This window comes from Aricia agestis, chromosome 1, assembly GCF_905147365.1.
Source record: "Aricia agestis chromosome 1, ilAriAges1.1, whole genome shotgun sequence".
NCBI classification, from domain to species: Eukaryota; Metazoa; Arthropoda; class Insecta; order Lepidoptera; family Lycaenidae; genus Aricia; species Aricia agestis.
In genome coordinates, this window is record NC_056406.1 from 8,803,386 (window position 1) to 8,827,326 (window position 23,941).

The following is a 23,941-nucleotide window of genomic DNA, read 5'->3' on the forward strand; positions in this document are numbered from 1 at the left end:
CCATGTAGATTCAGAAGATTGGCTCTACATGATATCTGATATCTTCTTCATAGGGCAAACCTTATGCGTTTGTTTTGACAACATATTACATGAAATGTTTTTGGGGCGATTTCAGTTCTTTTTGTAAGTACTTATTAATTTAGGTTTTTTAGTTACTGATAAACTTCCATTTTAGGGGATGGGGAGCGAAAGTTTATGATTTTTTTTTATTAGTTGTATACTAAACTTAGATTACATACCCATTACCCGGCTTACTAGCACTTCTTAATTAGTCTATTATTGATATCATATCCTGACAAAATGAACTATCTGGTACACGGAAACCAACTTTATGTCATAAAGTTTATGAGGGTTCAAAAAACGACGAAACACTTTGAGAATAGGTAGGCAGTGCCGTTGCGCATCGCTTGGCTCGTCTTAGCGGGGGCACTACGGTGCCCCCAGATATACAAATTTGAGTGTTAAAAAAACTTCGAAGAGAGTCTCTTGGTCTTGGTGGTCACCGCCGTTGATTTTATATTTAATGTATACTTTACTTTTTATATAATATTATAATAACTTTTAATGTAAGACTGTTTGGAGACCAGAATAAATGAAAAATGAAAATCAGCTTTAATTTTTTGAGTTTTTACCATAATTTTCCTGACTTTTTCATTGTTTGGGCTAATACTTGAATAGTTTAATTCGATATATATAGTACCTTGACCAACACGAAAAGAAGATTTAAGAAAAAATAGTATTTGCAATGTAGATAATTTGTAAAAGTATGTAAAAATATAAGTATTTACTTTTATAAATTACCTACGTTGCAAAAATTCGCTAGACACAAAAGTCAATCGAACGTTTAATTTCAAGACGCGATTACATTGCAAATTTATTATGTCATTAATTTATGTCAGGTAACCCCCCAAATTGTGAATAATACCGTCATTCAATAATCTCGCGTATGGAACAAAATGTTTCGACATGGGGGTCACATTAGAGTGGAGGAGCTCGGAGGAGGTTAAAAGCGTGATCTATGAAACGCCCGCGAACATTCACGCAAGACTCGGAGGTGACAACTCGCCTCTCAGTTTCAGATTCGAACCCGCGACTGTACAGTGATGTGTTAAGAGTTAAGACGAAGGAGTAGTTGGTTGTTTTATTGTGTGGAATTTGATTAAGGTAAGTCTGTGATCGTGGAAATGGGGGAAATGGGGTAGTTTTTGAACACAGTTTTTGGATTTACTAGCGTAGCGAAAAAAAAAATCTATTATATTAAAATGAGATAATAATAAAAAAAATTGTATTATTATTTTTAGAAGTTATGGAGTTGTTAAGTTTTTATGTTCCTTGCTGAATTTACTTTCCAGTTAAAAGCTAGTTTTTTTGAAGATAAAACATTGAATACGTTTTTACGAGTTTGACTAATTAATTTTAATTCAACAATTTTAATTTAAAAAAAGAGTGTAAAGATGTTACACTTTTATTTTTTTTGAATTCAAAGCTACACTGCTGGTGCTTAATTATTAAGACTTACATACATTGCAAAAAATAATAGAAATCTGATTGTAAGTCATAAATCGTAGATCCTCTACGATCATAATAATAATAATAAGGTACACGATTCTTTTACCTCTTTTTTCACCCCTAATTGAATGTTAGTGCCAAATAGGTAAATTAAAAATGAAAATAAATCATTTATTAGACAAAATAACTTAAGTAAACCATCATACTTAAGCTCAATAAAAAACCAGGAGATCTGTTATAAAGACCTGTTGGAAGGCAAAGTTTTTTCCTAAACCTCTTTTGTTTAACTTAGAGTCAAATACAATAAATTAGGCAACTTGTTAAAAAGTAACTTGTACAATTATACGTAAAGTAATAAACAAAATGTAATGTTGTAGCAAAAACTATGCGAGTGACAATAAAAGTAGGTAATATCTATACTGGCATAACAATCGTATGTCGATCTAAAACAGTTCATGAGAACTCGTTGTTACTGCAGACTAGTAGAATGTAGAGACAGAAAAACAGTATTGTAGATTTTTAGGATATTTTTTTTTTAAATAAGGGGGCAAACGAGCAAACGGGTCACGTGATGGAAAGCAACTTCCGTCGCCCATGGACACTCGCAGCATCCGAAGAGCTGCTGCAGGTGCGTTGCCGGCCTTTTAAGAAGGAATAGGGAGGGGAGGGTAGGGATGGGAAGGGAAGGGAATAGGGTAGGGGATTGGGCCTCCGGTAAACTCACTCACTCGGCGAAACACAGCGCAAGCGCTGTTTCACGCCGGTTTTCTCTGAGAACGTGGTATTTCTCCGGTCGAGCCGGCCCATTCGTGCCGAGGCATGGCTCTCCCACGTTTTGTATACAAAAGTTAAACTTGGGACAATATTACTGAGACTTCTCTGTCTGGGCCCTTTGCCTATCCAGAGCCTATGCTCTGGATAGGCAGAGGGCTGACCTACGTTAAATAACGTAGGTCCGCACTCGGCCTACGATATATTATATGCTAACTAAATAGTCGTATTATGTCAAGTCAATGTCAGCAGCTGTGATGTGGCTTGGCTTGACATGGCCCGACCAAATAACATAGGCCCGTCTGTGAAACAATTTGTATGATTACGTAATTTTCATTGACTTTTTTCAGCCGTAAAGCCCATAGTATAAATAAAAGTCCTTATTATAAATACATCAATCGTTATAACTTTATAGTTTACTATAATATGTTGCCCGCAATTCCGTTGTCGAAAATAGTTTTTTTGCGTGAAAAAAACTAATAGTCCGGGTTCCCTGGAACAATTTTTTTTATTACTATCAAGCTAATTTATTGTGAGTAGCTTCATTGAAGCAAAATGAAGCTACTCACAAAAAACGAGTTTGAAAGTATTAAAAAATATTCTAGGGAACCCTGCTATAAACCTATGTCCTTGTGGCGGTACCCACAATTCGCCTAACATTCCTGCATCGCGCTATCGAAGTTTCGGAGAACGGCAAGATATATACAACGTCTGAAATGACGTCAGTGGGCTTCGGCCTGACCGAGCATGCTATCTCGCTCGGTCGGAAGATCTTTCTTTTCGGCCGCCACGAACAACGTTAAATCCTTTTTAAGCATTCTCAAAGTATCATAAAAACTTGATCAAAATCGGTTTAGTGGTTTAATCCAACACTTATTATGGCGATAAAAAGAAATTGCGACCCCTAGTCTTTTAGCAATATTATATCGTCGTCGCATCGTTTAATTTAATTATTAAGCTTACACTAACGCCATTAACAAAGATAACGATCATTAAGGCACTTTCGCCGAATAGTTCATGGTGGTACACGTTAAATCATTTCGGTAATATATTCCGGCCAATACTACGTTTATGGATTGCAATCCCGCGCCTTATTCAATCCCACGGGATTGATTTACAGGATTGGCCAATCCCGCTGGATCCCGTGGGATCCCGCATGTTTGAATTTATGTTATAAAATTGAATAAATTGAAACAATTAAAATTAGAGATTACAGTCCCTAATTTTAATCCTAAGTCAACGTATGACTTGAACTTTTTAATTAAAAATAAATTAGAGCCAACTTTCTTAAATCTATACTACAAGTACAAATCTATACTACAAACTATTTTAAACCAGATTTTATTACATACATATAATATGATGTATTTAGACATCTAATCTACAGACTAGATGTCTAAAGAACAATTAACAAAAGAATTACCACCGGTGGAAAAAAATTGAGCTCTAAAAGAAATAATGAAGAGTAAAGAACTGGGTATGCAAATAAAGAAAAAACTTTTGATACTTGCATTCTCCCTTGCATTACATATGGATACAAAACCTGGGCGCTCACTAAAAACGCAGAGATAAACTAGCAAAATGTCAGAAAACCATGGAGAAGAGCATGCTAGGGGTCAAATTAAAAGATAAAATTAGTAACAGTAACATTAGGAACAAAACAAAACTAACATAATATTACGGCGTGTTGATCAACTCAAATGGAAATGGACCGGGCATAATATGCTTCGGTGTAAAAACGAAAAATGGAGTAAGCACTAAGCAGGTAACAACCTGGATCCCGAGAGACGGTTTCTGGAGCTCAGGCCGCAAAGTATGGGAGGATGACTTAAAGCTAATCTTGGGCCGCTTTGGCTAAGAATTGCATCCGATAGAAAGCAGAGGAAGGATCTGGAGGAGGCCTTTGTCGTAAAACACACCGACCGTCGCGACATTAAAATGTTTTTAAATTATCAAAAACTTAAACTTGTAATTTATTTATAATAAATACTTTTATAGTATAAAATTATTATAACTAGTTGTTGCCAGCAACTTAATTTTTTTTGCCCGTTAACTGCAATTTGACCAAAGTCGTTTTAAGCGCAAAGAGGTGACAGATTGATGATGCATATTTTATAACTAACGAGCTTTTGCTCGCGGCTTCGCTCGCGTTAAGAAGTATTATTATATACATACTTTCACCCCCTTTTTGAACCCCTTGGGGTTGGAATTTATCAAAATCCTTTCTTAGCGGATGATTACGTCATAACATCTACCTGCATGCCAAATTTCAGCCCGATCCGTCCAGTGGTTTGGGCTGTGCGTTGATAGATCACTATGTCAATCAGTCAGTCACCTTTGAGTTTTATATTTTAAAAAGATAGAAGAGGTTTTTATCTTAAATAAATTCTTTACTTCAATGCTATAAGTCAGATAGTTTAGAAGTTATAACGATTTTCCTATGAAGTATAGGTCAGATTAGTATGAAGCCAGAGAATTTTTTTTTTTCAAAAGTTAGAGAAAAAAATATTTGAAAGTCAATTTGTCACTGAAATATGCCATAAATCATGAGCTTGATTTTTTTCTCCAACTTTTGAAAAAAAAAAACTTTTTCTCTGGCTTCATACTAATCTGACCTATACTTCATAGGAAAATCGTTATAACTTCTAAACTATCTGACTTAGAGCATTGATGTAAAGAATTTGTGTAAGATAAAAACCTCCTCTATCTTTTTAAAACAAAAAAGAACCAGTTTAATGTGCTAGATTTTTCACAAAAAGCCATTAATTAAAAAATACACAATATTTTTTCTTAAACTTTGGTTTTTCTATGTTTAATTCCACGAAATTTATAACAAATTGCCTGTGTAAGCGTAGTCCACAAGTTTTGCTATCAAATAAGACCTTTTTTATCTTCATAGGATATTTACATGAGAAGTATTGGTCAGATTAGCGTGAAAGCCCGAGAAAAACTGAAATGGCCGCCATTTTAAAACCGTGAGAGAGAGAAAAAATTTGAGGGCCAATTTGTCGATAAAATATGCCATAGATCATGACATAAAAGGATCGGACACCGGTGTCGGGACACATTGTATAGAAGATATTTGCATACCTAGATGATGTATTATTGATGACATAAATAATCCTTACCTCTTTCAAATGTATACGGCAAGCATAGCATAAGGCAGCGTCGGCCGCGCAATTTTTTTCTTATAATGATAATAATTACAATATTATATTCTCAGATTGAACTTTAAATTAATAATTTAAAAATTAGGCATTATTAAAAATATTACATGGTTTTTATTATTTTCATCAAAATTTGAGACATTTTCACAAGCTCCATATAAAAGACTTCAACGAGATCATGAAAAAATATCGTCATATTTTTTTTTAATTTTAAGGGCCTGTTTCACTACTTCCTGATAAGGCTATCCACCAATTAACTTGACAGATCAAGTATGGAGAATCTGTCAAAAAAGTTGTGAATAGCCTATTAGGCACTTTATCAGAAAGTGGTGAAACAGGACCTAAGTCTTTTTTCTTTTGTACATATTTTACCTTATCCACATTCGGATAAGCTTTATTACAAAGGCATGTACTTCACTAAGCCCTTAAAAGCTAAGGTATGTTATTCTAGGAATTTGTAGCACATTTTAAAGGAACTATAATAACATAGTACATATTAATACATACATATCGCCAACAAACTGAAATGCAGTTTGGCGGTTTTTAGGATAAGGACATAATGTTGTAAAATAATGGAATAAATACTTAAAAAAAAAGACGTTTAATATATAAGTACTTAAATTCAAACGTAAGTGAAATATTTTCGTCAAGCAAAATTTACATTCTTTTAAATAAAAATACTTAAAACTTGACTTATATCGAATATAACTTATTTAAATGTATTTTTGTAAACTTTCAATTACTCGAAAGAAAGCGAAAGTCGATACGCAGGTTTTGGATAAGCCGTGCAATTCATATTTTTAAACGGCTATTAACGTGTAGTTTAAATTGTCAGTTAATGTTAAGTAATTGATAGGAACTTGTTTACTTTTATTTACGGGGATTTTAAGTTATGTGTTTTTAAATTTCCCTTTTTCATAAAATCAGAAAGAGAATGAAAATTCATAACGATACAAAAACAATACAAGTACTGAATAACTATTAAAATCTTAAAATGTTTTTATAGGGATGTATGATTTATAACAATAAATATTATATCCCTTTATTAAAAAGCCGAACTATGTCCTATATCTTTAGTAGAGTTAGTATAAGAGACAAGAGCAGTTTTGACTCATAGTCAAAGTGTGGTTTCCTGGTAGGGCCCCCGTAAGGGCTACTGGCGCATGTGTGCAAAAAAATGGATTTTGGCGCCCCTATAAGCAAATTTTTTGGGACCTTTTGTTTTGGCGCCCCTAGAGGATGGCGCCCGTGTGCATTGCACACATTGCACATATGGTAGCGGGGGCCCTGTTTCCTGGTTAAAGTACTGCATTCTGATCGCTTATTGGCTGACCACCATGTGTCGGCCTGAGTACAAAGTTTTTTTTTAATGAAATAAGGGGGCAAACGAGCAAACGGGTCACCTGATGGAAAGCAACTTCCGTTGCCCATGGACACTCGCAGCATCAGAAGAGCTGCAGGTGCGTTGCCGGCCTTTTAAGAGGGAATAGGATAATAGGGGAGGGTAGGGATGGGAAAGGAAGGGAATAGGGGAGGGTAGGGAAGGGAATATGGTAGGGGATTGGGTCTCCGGTAAACTAACTCACTCGGCGAAACACAGCGCAAGCGCTGTTTCACGCCGGTTTTCTGTGAGAACGTGGTATTTCTCCGGTCGAGCAGGCCCATTCGTGCCGAAGCATAGCTCTCCCACGTATAAATAATTATAGTGATAAACGTTATGATTATCACTATAATTATTTTAACTTTCTATGATTGTGAATCAGGGATGAAATATTGTAATGTTAGGGAAAGATTTACTTATGAAGATTTAGGTCGTGTCTTTTTCTGAGATATAGTATATTATTTAAAAAAAGTTTATTTTTATAACTTTAAATGTGAGCATTATTAAACATAGAATAACAACAAACCATTAGCCCCGAAATACTGTCGACTCACGTCAATTATTTTCAGTAATTTGTGTCATCTTCACAAAAAATCTATGTATTTTAGACCTTCTCGCTGGAAAATTAAGATTTATATTGCAACGGTCCAGCAAGTAGGTCATAGGCCGTATTAGCGTATGTGCGCAAAAATGACCTTTAACATTTGGTTGTTAGGTTCATAATAATATGAAATATGTCATTGAACTGCGCTACACCTGAGATTGTTGACAGCATAATCATTGCACAATATTGATTGAATAATTTACTTAATTGCAGTTTTATTGTTGTGTCGTTTAAACGAATCAATGGAAAAAGTTTGTTTCTTAATCAATGTATAATGTAATAATAGATGGGTTATGGTAGAGTCGAAAATTGCAAAACTTGGGTCCATAGTATTGTTTTGTTCTGAATTTTTTAAGATCCTACTTATTTAACTGAAATTTGAAATTCTTAAAATTTAAAGTTCTATGAGTCATAATATTACAATAAAAAAACTCGTCGCCTCTATAATCCTGATGGTGGCAATGTATCGTATTGAATCAGACTCCAAGTACTCCTAATGTTCTACTTCATGTTATCACCAATATACTAATGTACTATCAGATTAGTTGATTCATAGACAAACCTACGTAATTTGGTCGCATTGTGTCAAACCCAGCCAATCAGATCACAATAATAATTAACATTGAATTGACATGATCTGACCAAATGACGAGGGTCTATGAATCAATTTCCTCGATGGTACCAGGAGATCATAAGTATCAGACACGTTTGATCGCGTGTTCTATGACGTCTCCGTAATGTCATTTGATGTATCGCAAATGATTTTCTAATCGTTAAGTCCTTGGCTTCCTCGTATAAATCACAGAGAAACTTCATAGCTCACAGGTCACAGAGAAAGTCTAGGTCTAGACCGATAACTGGTTGATGCTCACCTTTGCTCCGACCATGGCTCGCGTCGGCAATGTCACGATTTATAGGAAGAAGCCCTCGGTAATGAGGTATTCCCCACAGGTCACAGAGAAAGTCTAGGTCTAGACCGATAACTGGTTGATGCTCACCTTTGCTCCGACCATGGCTCGCGTCGGCAATGTCACGATTTATAGGAAGAAGCCCTCGGTAATGAGGTATTCCCTACCAGTTTAATTTCCCTACCAGTTTAATCTTTCCGTAAGAACCTATGCAATATGCATCATCTGTTATAGTTTTCACTTTCGTTGCTAGTAGTTGTTAGTAGCTACGTAGCTACTAGCAACGAAAGTGAATTATCGTAGTAGATTTTGAATATTCTTTTCTTTATCGGAGTGTCCATTAAAGTAGAGCCAATATTGGTCAGTTTACATAATTCCAATGCATTGACCCAATCCTGCGTTGGATTGCTACTGGATTAACATTGTAAACGCACACTGAAATTAATGAAATACATTTTAGTTCATTCCAGTAGCAATGCATCGCTAGATTGGAAAAATGTATACCCGCTATAATAAAGAAAGCAAATCTGTAGCGCTAAAAAGACAATTTATTATGTTGAGTGTTATATTTTGATATTTTGATAGTATGCAAGAACATTCTGTGAAAGTTTTGTTAAAATGTATAAAATTAAATCCAGATTCTGTTAAATATTATGTCAGTAAGTTTGTATGAGACTTTCAGAAGCTCCACAAATGACGTTCAAGCTTTACTTAGAAAAAGAAAGTGTGCAAAATAATTTATATTGAAGGCCTCCTATACCTATTCCAATTTAATTTATTTTCATGTATGGTTTCATGCATGCTTCTTATTTAAATTCCACGCAATTGCCTAACGAAATCATGCAATGGGAACTTAATTTAGTAGAGTTTTGATTTTATATTTAACATAAACTAGTGAATTTCGTATCACTTTCATCCTAATAAACCTTCCCTGGACTCCCACGGCTTTTTCAAAATTAATGGCAATTCAGGACAGCCGGTCTCGAGTTAAAGCGAGAGTAACAACATCGACATTCATTTTTATGAATTTGAATGTTGTTCAGTGAAAATAAATCAGGTAGTTTTGAGCGAGTATTTCCTTTCACTACCAATAATACCAATAATAATGCACGTAGTTAGGATGGCAGCAATCTGTCATAATCATAATAATAATGCACGGGAGGGTAATGACGCCCAAATTAACTGTCATAAGTCACGAATGTTTTACATAACGACAAACTTTCATACACCGAGCAGAGTTCTCTAGGGCTTGTAGTCTCTACGAGTACTACAAAGTACAAGCCCTAGAGTATCCTATAGATTGTTTATTGTGTGATCACTTGTACAACTCTACTATTTTACGCCTTCGTAGTATTGTACTACGAAGTTAGAGCGTAGAGTAATCGGAATCGAGGTTTCGATTACTATATTATTTCTAACATTAAAAAATGGACAAAGCAGGCTAATAATCAGGCTGCAAATCAGTACCGAATTTATATTTTTTATGAGTATAGGCCACCAGGGCCCCCGTAAAGGCTACTGGCGCCTGTGTGCAAAAAAAGGATTTTGGCGCCCCTTTAGGCAACTTTTTGGGTCCTTGGTTTTGGCGCCCCTAAAGATGGCGATTTGGCGCCCCTAGAGGGTGGTGCCCGTGTGCATTGCTCACATTGCACATATGGTAGCGGGGGCCCTGTAGGCCACTTTATTTTCCCCATGTACCAAATCTGCCAGCCCCCTATAAACGCTACCGCCCCTAGGTCGCGGCCTATACTAGATAAGTACCTTCAGATACTTTTATACGGCCTATTTGTAAATTTATATAACTTTTTTTCAGTATGTCCCAATACGATACTTGTTATTACTTACGATAAGTATTTTATTGTAAATATACGAGACCTTTCTCGAAATATGTTATGCATTCTAAGGTGCAACTGCTTATTGTCTCACTGTATAGTCTCCGGACAGGGAATAGATGTATGCGGATAACCGGAAGGTTATTCGCCATTGCTTTTGCTTATCTAGATTTTAGTGTTAACGAATTATCTATAGTCTGGTCATGTTTTGATTTATGGCTGATGCTAATATCCTCCTTCCCTTTTTGAATCGAAATATGATAAGACCAATAATTACTAACCGCACAATCTCCAAAAAGTGCATTTCAATCCATATTTTGTATATCGTAAAAGATAAAACAGTTTTTCGTGAATAAAATTTCCAATTTTCGTTGCATCGAGTAGTTCACAAAAGCAGAAACAATGGATTTGCATAACAGTGCGTGGGAGCTGACGTGGGGCCATTAATTTTTGTTTTTCATGAAAATCGGCGTTGATCTCGTTTGCAGACACGAATCATTACACTCTGGAGCGTTTTTACTAGCGTGATATTGTTCTTGCAAAATGCTTATGTTATGCTTATGTGTTGACTATGTTTTCGTGTAGGCATTTAGGTATGTTATTTATTAATTCAGTGCAGTTGATCGTAAGAGATTTTTTTGTTAGTAAAGTGGTAAAAGCCAATAGAATAGGTAAATGTGTCAAATACCCTAAGACCTAAATTAAGAACCTCAGGCAAGACATTGAAGTTGTTTCATTTATGTTATAATTTTTTCCTTTTGTATTAATATTTCGGTATATGTATTAATTTTCCCTAATTTTTGTAATTTTTTTGCTTTAATTGCTAATCAATTTTCGTTTCCAACTAAGTACAATAATATATCACTATGTAATTAACTATTTTGCACCAAATGTCATTAAATATAGAGTTGAGAATCGTTTAACGAGCGTGTTTGAGAAAAACCGTGAGACTGGTTATGACTCGGATAGCATCTCGTCGCACAATGTTCAGAATGTAGGTGAAACAACCAGGGCAATACCCTTAATGATCTATTCAAGCTTGAAGCTAAAAATTACAGTATTTTATTACCTTTATGCTCGTTAGATACTAAAAACTGCCAATTAATATGATACTAGTATGTCACAGTTTTTACTATCTGCCGTTTCAGTTTTCACAATTATTCGCCTATTATGTGACGCTGTTTACTGAGTAACAGACACCATTTTTAAGATTCCGTACCCAAAGGGTAAAAACGGGACCTTATTACTGAGACTTCGATGTCTGTCCGTCTGTCTCTCTGTCTGTCTCCAGGCTGTATCTCAAGAACCGCTATAGCTAGATTTCTGAAATTTTCACACATCTTGTATTTCTGTTGCCGCTATAACAATAAATACTAAAAACAAAATACTATATTATGTACTTTAATAATTAATAATAATATTAAAATAAAATAAAAATTTAAATAAATATTTTCACAAACTTACCAAAAACAATTTTTGGCTTAATTTTGCTCTATAACAGTACAGAACCCTTCGTGCGCGAGTCCGACTCGCACTTAGCCGATTATTTTATTGCTCTGTAAATGGTATCTTACTTGTAATGAAAAGTCCTTGAAATATCTTGCATTTCATGACATATTAATCTTAGATAGCAGGCGCTTGGCCATGGAAGAGTTATGGTGAAAGATATAATAACAGATTTCAGGGTCTTTTCCTTGTTAATATGTTCATCTATCTATTATTACCTTAGAAAAATAATTTTATGGTTGCCATATGTGCTGATCATACATGAACATTTTTTTATGAAATAAGGGGGCAAACGAGCAAACGGGTTATCTGATGGAAAGCAACTACCGTCGCCCATGGAGACTCCCAACATCAGAAGAGCTGCAGGTGGTTTGCCGATGTATAACAGACATTTGTTTGTAAATTGATTGTTGACCTATTTTTGCACATTACGCAGTCCACTTACTCTCCTACTTAGCTGTGCTAACACGTCTAGATTTCTATATTACCAAACCAAAATCGTAATATTTACCGAGCCGAGAATTGTGCGCAGTCAGATCGCTATTTATCTGTCTTATTAACCTCGAAGCGGCATTGCAATCTTTTGTGGATGACACTTTCAAAGACATGTTTCCTAATATTCTTATAATATATTTTTTCTTGAGTTAGACCTTAACGTCGTAACTTAAGTAGCAATTGATGAAGTGTTTATAATACCTTGTGTCAAGTGTAAGATGTACATTAGTTATTTAAGGTGACGCCGCGTTAAAGTAAAAAAAAAAGTGTTGGATATGTTTTAGATTATAACAAGCAATGGAACAGCAAAAATTGGAAAGGGCGTACCGCGTAAGCAATAAAATGGTTTTTGTCGCGTAATTTAAAACCATCAATACATTTCATATAAGCTATGGACAAAATAAAGTGTATGCTTGAACCAATTTATGTACAAATTTTGGAAGCTTTAATCACTCTCCTCTGTTGGCAAAATAGGAATCCCTTTTTTTACAGGGGTCATTTTGATTGATTATTCTGTGTTATAAAAGTTGACCAATCATATTATGCTATGGGTAATTCAAAGATTAAGACATGATGAATACTGACAATGAACTTTAATTTCTTAGCTTTAGTCATTGCTGAGAAAACTCGATATCGCTACAGCCAAATTATCAAGGCGTCGCCTTAACTGCCTAAATAAATAAAAAATTCAAGTAGGCAAGTAAGCAAATGATTTAATCTTAAAATACTCTCAATGTCATTATCTCAATGAAAATCGAATGATGATGCCAAAGACAAGACATAATTAATCACTGATAGACAGAAAACTTAATATTATATCAGGGGAAATAAAACACAAATTAGTATGATGATTACATTAATTCAGTGACATAAAGGGCTAACGGAGTTAATTTTGTAAAATAAAATGCCCGAAGCGATGTATATCTACACTTACAATAATAGTAATTATTGCATTGATTTTCTCGAAAACGCCCACGCAGTAGATCTGACAGATGGTGGAAGCTGCTTTAATGATCTGTGGCACAGTAATAACAGTGGTCAAAGCCAGATGTTGACTAATCTTCGATATTATTGCTGAAAGGTAAAGGTCAAAAACTACATGTGATCGTACTTATAGAAAATTTTATGTACTTCAAACTAGGAATAATGAATACTAAAAAGATGCGTGATGTTTACTTTATTTACAAGTAGTTTGGACCACAGTCGTTATAATAACAGCTATAATGTAACACTTTATTATTATTAGCATATTATAACACTTAACTAAATTAAGGCCGTCCCCCGAGCTAACGACCTTGACCATACATTTGCCGCGTTGCCGAGATCGCACCAAAACCCTATTTTTACTTATCTTAGTTCAAAATTGACATAAAAAAATTAAAACGTGGAATATTATGTAGTTTTGATAATGTCGATCTATTGGCGTGTTTTTCAAATAAAAGTAATTTCATGTAAATACTAGGAAGATGCTGAATGTATGCTTGAATTGGTTTTACTTTGGAAGCTGATATCATGAGTATAATAAACAAAAATAGAAAATTAATAAGGTGGAAAGGAATTTTTGTATTACGTATACTAAAGATTATTGGTGAACTTTTATTATAATTTTGTAGCTTTCAAATTATGAGTTATAAAGCTCTAAAAAGCGGTAAATTACGGCATCTTCGTAGGGGGCGCCTTAAGTCTTAAGAAAATATAGACCATCTGTGATATACGACTTAGATGACCTAAATCTGTTTATGCGTGTAAAGGCGCATAACCGCATCCAATATTGTCTGTTTTGATGATCGATTGTATCGACACGATTGCGCAAGCGCACATCGTGACAGGCGATACTGATGTAATGACTTTTTGCAGGCACATCACTAGTTTTGTAATGGCTATTAAAAGTCCTTTGTACTGTTACAGCTCTAGATACATCTGATAAGAATGTATTGCAATAAATATTTTATCTAACGTGACTGTCTGTCTGATAAGTGCAGTTTTGAAAAGTAGATGTCAAAAATTTAAGTTGCTGCATACCAATTTTCTGCCAATACCTGCCAATACTTTGTTTTTTTCATAAAAAAAGTATTTAAATTAATAAGAAGTGAAAAGTTCCAGTAAATGAATTAATTTTAATGATTGTTTTTATTAGGACATGAAATAGGAGAACATAAAACTTTTTTTCTGAAAAATATTTTCACATATTTTAAAAGCTTCTTACGCGGGATCGTATCGCTCGGCTTGAATTTTCTAACTAAGTAATAGATCATCATGTACGACGATTCCGTGTTGTATTAGTTCCTTATCAGTATCGAAAAAGCACTCTGGAAGTTGGTAGGACTATCTATAGTCCTAATATTATGGTAAACATACGCTATAAAGCCTAAAAGGCCTAGACAACATGGCCTTTTGCATATTAATCGACATTCCCCATGTAATTGAAAAGCGAAACCGCCAAGTTAGGTTGTTTCAGCTCGTTAACGTGCGAGGGAAAGCGGCGTTTGTCTTATGCGTCCGAACTTCCGCACATGCACGGATATTACCGGTGTATCAATATTGAATCTTATTGCTATAACAATAAGAATGAAAAGTGGTGTATGGGATATGCGTAATACAATAGTGTACAATGTACATTTTGGACGTCCTTTCGAATCCTTTCTCCGATGCGTTTTATCGGAGGCTTCCATTTACATACAGCACCGTGAGAAACGAAATTTACTCTTGAATTTTACATTAAGCTTCAATTCTCAACACTTTCTTCTCTGATATCACAATGTTAAAAGATATTTCCGAATTGGAATATCGAAAAATATCATTTTTTTAACACTAAGGTATACTTATTAAATAGTTTTACCCCAAGTAGGTCAAAAATATTGGTATACTAGATGTCCCGCGCGGCTTCGCCCGCGAAAATTAGGAATTTTACAGAAACCGTACATTTTCCCATAAAAAATATTTCCCCCGTTTTTCCCACATTTTCCTGAGTTTCTTCGGTCGTATTAGTCTTAGCGTGATAATATAATATAGCCTATAGTCTTACTCGATAAATGATCTATCTAACACTGAGATAAGTTTTTAAATCGGACCTGTAGTTCCTGAGATTGACGCGTTCAAGCAAACATACTCTTCAGGTTTATAATATTAGGGAGGTATAGATTTTTTTAAATTATCGCTTGACAAACTCGAGTCTCGATCTAAAAGACTATGAAATGATATAATATGGTAGTGATGATGATGATGATGATAATGATGATGAATGTAATTTGCATAGTAGCATATGCTTTCTGTTCTTAAAACAACGCCGAAACTCCCAAACTTGTATCTATAAAGAATCAGGAGTTCTCTCAGCACCTTCCGAACCACGGTATACCACGGTATACAAACGGCGTGGTAATCGTTGAATATAAGAAAACGAACATAACACCTCCCCCATTTTGAAAGTCGGTTAAAATTGTAGCATATGTGTTATTCTGATGTATAAGCTATATAATTGTAAAGTTTCATTAAAATCCGTTCAGTAGTTTTTACGTGAAAGAGTAACAAACATCCATACATCCACACATCCATACATCCAAACAAACTTTCGCCTTTATAATATTAGTAGGATTGGTGCTCTACGTCTACACATAAACTTGTATGTATGTATCTATGTAGCGTAGAATGTCAAGTTTATTTTTCAAAGAACCTATTTTGTTTAACTATAAATAATTGAACCTTTATAACTGAACAATGATGTCCATATTCTGTAAAAGTTTATTTAATGAGTAGCTTTGACTTAAACGTATTTAACATTAGCCAATCAAGAGCGCTATTGAACATATAAACTTCTGTAAAAACTGCTCGTATCATTTTATCAGGTGTATACCATCTGGATGACTCTAATGGCTAAGTAATTGAAGTAATAAAAGTAAAAGTGTTCGCGGAAACGTTACCTTCCGTCCATCTTGACCTGCCCTTTCACCGAATAAAAATAACTCCTATGAAGATGTACTCATTGCATAAATGTTGCCAGTATGACACAGATTCTCGTTACATAACTCTGTTCCCAGCTAGTGCTTAAGGTCGCGTTACAATGTGTAGTGTGTACGCTATGCAGGAAACGTGTGGTCGGACAAAATGTATATTGTCAGCAATATTGGAAACATTATACAACATATACAAAACGACCAAATTCAAAATTTACAAACACAATAAATTATAAGTGATAACAGGTATAAAGGTCTTTACGTTGGGCTATGATGGAAAAAAATTGTCAATGATGTTCACAAAATTCCAACAATATTAGCGTTTCTGCCAAAACCATTACAATTAATGACGGTAAAAAATGTGATTTTATTTTTGGTAAACGCTACTTTATGTTCAAATGAGATAACTTTTTATTACAATTCCAAACCAATATTATAAAAGTGTGTCTGTCTGTCTGTCTATTTGTCTGTCCACTTACCTCTACGCCCAAACCGATGAACCAATTTTGCTGAAATTCGGAATGAAGATACTGCGAGTCCCGGGCGTCATCTAGTTACAAATGAAACGTGGTCAAGATATGTAATTTATTGCAATATAATTGGTCTAGTTTCCATACATAAGAAGCAAACAAGAAGACAATAGTGCAGACATAAATCATAATAATTATTATATAAATCGTGTGAATTCGGAGCATCGTTCTTGTGGCGCGTGTGGCAATTACTGCGAGTTCGTTTACAAACACTTTTTCTAATACACCTGTACATCCCAGAAATAGTAGTTTTTCCTTCGAAGAACCTAGGCAAGGAAGGTCATCTAAACTCTAAAGAGATTGAGCATTTTTGGTGAATTACGATAATTAGGTAGATAATCAATATTTCGCGTTCTCGAACAGTAAAATATATTACTAAGTTACTTAAATTGTAATATTAATCTTCCACCAAACCATTTTCGCCAATACTGTTACATAATAGTATTAGTGAAAATGATTTTTCACGGCAGCTTATTTTTAACATGCATCAGCTACTTTATTGCATAAATACTATAACACATACTATTCATCACATTGATTTACGATTTCCCACGAAAAGATTAATATTAACCACTTGTCAATTGAGAAATTAGTTAGATAGGTAATAGTTAAATAAAAGATTTCTCAATCATTAATTTGATGAGAAAATGTTACAATACAGCCTTCAATGTAATATAGCTTATTCATTTGTCAAAGGTTAGCAGAAACTCTTTATTATGAACATAATATCATGACTCATAACATTGGCGAAAAGAAACCTCATTCAGGTGTTAGTATGTTTAATGTCCATGTACTCAAATGTGTAAGATGCTATAGTCATTGGTAAGGTATGAACAGTAAAGACTCAGCAAGTTTTGATAGTAAGTAGTAAGTTCTTTAATTAATATTACTCACATTACATCGCGTATAAAACCTACAAACTTAAACGGGTCAATACAAATTTGGAAATGCATGATCTACGCGTCGCCCTGCGGTCAGTAGGCCTACTACGAAACCGTTTTGAGACTCAAAAAACTGAATGAGAATGCCGCATCCTGCTCTAACAACGTCATTTCACGTTTGTAAGAGTAGGACTCGGTATTCTCGTACGATTATTTGAGTCTCACAACGGTTTCGTGGCACGGCCCCAGAATTGACTCTTAGACATATTCCATTAAAAACAATGAAACATTTGCAACTGACTGACGTGAGTTGAGCAGAGTCAATTACTTAACCGTCCGTCAATAGACCTATAAAACGAAACCTCCCAACGAGAAAATTGCGTAAATCACACCCAGTAGGCGATTGTGCATTGTGGACGCGGATTCGACTCCCAGAGGTTGATTTATCGCTATTAAACAATAGTATATCTTCACAGGCAATATGTTAATTAAACCTTGACATAGTAATTGTTTTCCGGTGTTAGTAATCGGTCCGAGCAGAGTAGTCCGACGTGTAGCAAAGTGACCGCTCGAGGAACAATGGTCAACAAACGATGGGTACAGAGGGTTAACAAGGTGTTGTTTTTTCATCATTCTTTAGGGCGGATCTTTAAGTTTTGATTGAATAACTGTCAATGACCACAAAAAAAAAAACAGATTTTTATGAAAAAATACAAAAGAAGAGTCTGCAGTATTCAGTGGCTATACAGATAAGTGTCTACATATGCCGAATTTCCGCGGCGGAAGTTCGGCTTGATTCCGCCTGCAATGTATTTTAAATTACCGATGACACACCATGCCGAAATTCCTTCGCGTTATATTGTATGCTTTTGACATTGCTGACGTAATCATGCCGAATTTCCGCTGCGGAAATTCGGCATTACATAGTGTGTTTAGACACTTAGTAGTAGAAGTCATCGTGTAGAGTTTTGAGCTACAATATGTTTTGTCTAGATGACATCGTCTGATCAAGAGGGAGGGAAAAGGGAGGTGTGGAAACAGCTATTTCTCAAAAATTCCAATAAATATTCGAATTCAGTAATCCAATCCAGCGCTGGATACTGGATTCCTCTGGAATGCTCTGAATTGCATTATAGAGCGATCCACCGCTGGATTGGAGATTATGATGTTACTTGAGATCACGTAATTTCCCAAAATGTGCTGATAAGACATCTAAACTCAAAAGTCTGGGTGCTGGCCACATTAGGTAGTAAATTTTTATAACTATGATCGTGTAAAATTCATACTTTTTTCTTTTTTACAGATGGCGCGGTGGCTTGTAGTCCTGTGCGTCGTGGTTGCGTGTGCTCTCGCCATAGAAACACCATCACGATTCCGTAAGTCTCCAACATTTCCCATGAAATTGACATACTTTTTAGACTTAATATACTCGTTATTCAGTAATGACCATTGCACAATGTTGACCCTGACAGAAGTGACGAGAAAAATGATTTTAAGCTTTAAATATACGAGCATCAATAAGTGGTCGTAGCTGTATTTACGAGGAATTATAGCTATGTCCACACTATGCGCTTTCATCTTAAATTTTCGTCATCTTCTTTCATTCAACTTTCGTTTTGGCGCATTCAATTATTGTATGCGTCAACGAACAAATGCTAACATTGTCATTTTTGTTCAGTTGCAAGATAGAGTTGCAGTATCTGTCAGATTATTGTAACATGTGCTACGAGAACATTTTACTGGGTGGAATATGTGCGACTTATTTGGTCATAAGAAATTTTAGAAAAAAAAAGAACCAAGCCAAAGTTTTGGATACGGTCAGAGCGCATGCGTCGCTGGCATGTCTCACGTGCGCTGTTGACTGCGCTATAACTTGGCCTTGATGAACAAAAAAAGGCACAGTGTGGACATAGCTATTTATCATTGTTGAATTACATTCAGTTTGTCCTTTCTTTCAATAAATGAATTTTGGATTTTTTTCTGTCCAAATCACCATTACATTATTCTAATAGTAAAATTCCGTGCTGGATTGGTTCACTGGATTGGAATGATGTCAACCGGCCATTAAGAAAGATCTTAGGAAGATTCTGACTTGTAAAATGCACATTTAATGTTCTTGTGATAATTGCACTATGTGACTAACTTATTTTGTGTTTTGTCAATAATAAACGATGTGTGTATTATGTGCTATTTTAAATGACAATAAATAAATATTAAACACTATTAGGGTTACTTCATATAATTCGAGTTAGTTCGAGAAGTTTTTTTAGTAAAAGATGGCCCCGTGCGAGTTTCTTACGCCGGTTCTTCTCGGCGGGGTAGTTCCTGAACCGGTGGTAGGCAACGTAGTTTCTTCGTTCGGCTTTCAAAAAGTGTATCATGAATCATGATACCCATTTTGAATAAAAGGATATTTTATTTTTATTTATTTTATTAAGAATGTTTTGAGGTAGAGTCTGTTGATTTTCTGTCAATGTGAATAAATTAAGTAACTACTTAGGTACTTAATCATTAAATGTTTTGAGAACAGCCGTTGGTCCTTTAAAATTTATTGTCATTAAAAACTTCTTGAATACTTAATTAACTTATCATACACATTTTTACAGAGCCAAAACGCCCTAGGCGGGGTATGTATTCGTGAACATAAGAATATAATTAGATAATAATTTAAGGCCACTTGTATCAATCTGGGTTTTTTGTTAATCCTGTATTATGTCCTACCTTTCATATATATGAAAAAAAGCAACTTAACAAGATACTTAAACTGGGATTAGCTTTAACCTAGATTGGCACAAGTGGGTCTCACTGGTATAAATTTGATGAAAATATAATTATGGTACAAGGTGTCAATTTAGTAATTGTTTTTAAAACGCATTCTTCTTGTTCACGCGTATCTTAGATTCACTCAAAAACGATACAGACATGACGACGCTGGACGCATAACAGCGATACAAAATTGAAACAGTCCATGTGTTGCTATTTAAAATCGTTTCGGTGTCAAAAAACCCTTAATAATAAAACCTTTTCGTCACGTTTATACCATATATTTTATATTATGACAGGTTCAGTTAGTTATTATTCAAAAAATATTTAGTTATTAATTCTGTTTAACGCCCAAGTTTCACTGATGATTAAAGAAAAATAAATTATAACAAACTGAATCACGAGGGAGAAACTTAGAACTAAAAAATGGCCTTAACTTTTTGTCGCCTACAGGTTTATAAACAATAATTTAAGCATTGTAACTATATTAACTGCATTAATAGTAAAAAGCTTCTATTGCATGCGTGGTGGATTTTTGAAAATCATAACTATTATTTTAAACCTAATTCATATATTACTCAAACTAAAAAATTCTGACTTTTTGGACAAAAATATAAATTTGACTAAAATATATACTATTAAAACTAAAACTTAGATTAATGTAACATTTGCATGGAAACGTTAATACGGTACTCATCGTTATAACATTAACAGCTGTACATTAGGTTAATCATTCACATAATCCATTCGATAGATAATCCATATCCATAGCATGTTATATGATACAGTCATGTCATAACAACAGTCAGATCAGGCGAGGATCAAAACTAATAACTGACTGTTTAAAAAGATGTAGGTGATGGTTATTGGTTGCATAGAGACCTAAATGTTCCAAAACCAATTCCAGCCGAAACCGATGATCAGAACACTTCGGACGAGATGGTCAGTAACCTATTGCAATGGATTCAAGGATTCTATCAACAAAAGAATAGGAAAGGTCTGTTGTTTCTACCAACCTGACTACATATAGAGTACCTGTGACTGTCCCTTTATTAAAATTAGTAAAAATAACAAAAACAAAAATGAATTTGAATAAATAGATATTTTTTCAGAAACAAGTAACATACTTTTAATGGTTTAATTTTATGTTTATAAGTTGCAAGCACTGTACAGCTTTACAGAGTGTTAGCTTTTGCTTAGCAAATTGCACACCACAAAAAATATATTATGATGTCTTTAATAATATAATTTGTAGTTTTACTCACGCCTGAGCAAAATTCATCTTATTTAAATGAAACATAATATGAAGTTACTTTTTAATATTTTTCAGCTCGCCAGTACCAAGGAGCAAAACCTGACAGACCGAGGCCTTTCGAGCGATCTTATCTTCCACCTACCGGGTATCCCCCTGCCGGCGCCCGACCGACTCCTACATACAGCGAGGGTCCCGATGTTGAAACGAACCCACCCTTCCCAGATGAACCAACCTTCCAGCCAAGCGAACCACCATACAGACCCTCTAGACCTAGCTACGAGCCAAGTAATCCTAGTACCACGACATACGTTCCCCAAAATACCTACACACCTAATCAACCAACGTACCAACCTAGTCAACCTACATATCAACCAAACCAGCCGACTTATCAGCCTTCCGTCGAGCCAACTTCATACGAGCCAGACCAGTCGACCCAACCAGCTTACAGACCATCTCAGCCAGATTACAACAGACCGAGTCCTTCTCCAACTTATCTCCCCTCGCCAGATAATCAGCCATCTGGAGGAACTGATGACGACGACGATCGCCATCCCCCTCATATTCACGAAATTACCGTTGACTGCGGCAAAGATAAGATGACAATCAACATTGAGTTCAACAAGCCCTACAACGGCATAATTTATTCTCAAGACCATTACAAGGAACCCGAATGTGTGTACGTCAGAGAGAACTCCAACCAAATCAAATTCTCGTTCACCGTAAGTCTCGATAAGTGCGGCACCAGATTCTTCAGTGATTTCGAAAACGAGGGTCAAGCGTACTTAGAAAACGTATTGGTCCTGCAAAACGAGCCAGGAATTCAGGAGGTGTGGGATCACATTCGACGTGTGAGATGTCTTTGGGAAGGAAACCTCACAAAACAGTTGGTGTCTTCTCTAAGCGTCGGTATGCTCAACCAGATTACGAGCAACTTCAGCGGTGATACTGCTATGGCTCGTTTGGACATCCAATCTGGCCGTGGACCGTTCGCTCCCGAAGCGAACGGGCTGATAAAGATTGGAGAAACGATGACATTAGTAGTGAGTGTAACTGGTGACCCAGGATTCGACATATTGGTGAGAGAATGTATAGCGCGAGACTCGAGCAACAACAATGTCGTGCCGTTGACGGACAACAACGGTTGCGTGCTGAAGCCTAAATTGTTTGGAGCGTTCCAAAAGACGAGAGAAACGGGTAACACGGGCGCATCAATAATCGCTTATGCGTTCTTTAATGCTTTCAAATTCCCCGACGAAATGGACTTGATAATCCAATGCGACGTTGAACTTTGCAAGACGGATTGTGATGTATGCCCAAACCCAGGAAGCATAGATCCAAAGAGGAAACGGCGAGACCTTATACACTACGGCAATCGAACAATCGAGCCGGCTACCACTATCGGTAAGGGCATGCGCGTGGTGTTTGCCGAAGATTTACCAGTCGAAGCGACCAACTGCATCTCATCTAATGCAGCACTCTGGGGCAGCCTTCTAGTCCTTGTTGGATCCATTGCTAGTAGCTTCTTAGTCACTTTCTGCTGGCACACGTCACGAGCATCCGTCAAACTAACGTAATTATAAGAACAACTATAAATAATGATTGCTTTAAAGTTGTTAAAAATATACTCGTAATACGAATTTGTAACACACATAACCAAATAGGTCAGTCAGTATTACATCGGTTATTGTTACAGAAATTATTGAAATACTCTTGTTAATGTACAACTACATAATCTAACATACTCAATTATAATAGTTTTAGTATGTAATCGTAATTAAAATCAAATAACATGAGATGAGAACAAGCAATAACGAAATTAATGTTTGGTGAAAAAATTATGAAACAACAATTAATTATTATTTATTAGCATAATATTAATTATTTTTATGAAACTTTGTCAATTCGACTCATAACAGTGCACAGTGCAACTATATTTATTTATGAAGTACGAGGAAAATGTTCTACTTCATTTACATAATAGTATTCATCTTTGTATTCTGAATATTTAAGAGATGTAGGTAATTACTAATTACCAAATTACTACCATTCTAATTTATTCTAATGAAAATTTACATCCTTAAGTAGGAAATTACCAGTAACTACCTAGCTTTGTCGGCAATTGCGGTTTATAGTGTATTTAACATTAAATCAATGGATATTATATAGTTGTTAACCTAGAATTAACATGGGATTCTTTTGTTGTTTTAAAATTTAATTGCCCTGAGTTTTAGAAGGTTAAGTTTTAGTAAGCTGCATTTTACTTTTTCCGATTAAGTTAATTAATGTTATTATTAGTCCCTGTACATATAGTGCATCTATGTTTGAAAATAAAATACTTTTTTCAAAATTTTTGTTTAATTTTTTTCGGAGATGATTTACTAAAACAAAA

The 23,941-nt window shown here is 35.2% G+C and overlaps 1 protein-coding gene across 4 annotated transcripts; it reads left to right on the forward strand.

Annotated features, from left to right (window-relative positions):
• The first annotated feature begins 1,048 nt into the window (after window positions 1–1,048).
• LOC121730720 lies at window positions 1,049–23,358 on the forward strand. 4 transcript variants are annotated; one of them, XM_042119863.1, is made up of 5 exons: window positions 1,049–1,164; window positions 18,838–18,910; window positions 20,141–20,161; window positions 21,205–21,294; window positions 21,628–23,358. In XM_042119863.1, exons 2-5 carry the CDS (start codon window positions 18,838–18,840, stop codon window positions 23,124–23,126), a joined length of 1,683 nt encoding a protein of 560 aa, XP_041975797.1. In that variant the 5' UTR covers window positions 1,049–1,164; the 3' UTR covers window positions 23,127–23,358. The 4 variants fall into 4 exon arrangements, with proteins under 4 accessions (XP_041975797.1, XP_041975809.1, XP_041975804.1 ...); XM_042119875.1 differs by lacking the exon at window positions 21,205–21,294; XM_042119870.1 differs by lacking the exon at window positions 20,141–20,161.
• The last annotated feature ends 583 nt before the right edge of the window (window positions 23,359–23,941 follow it).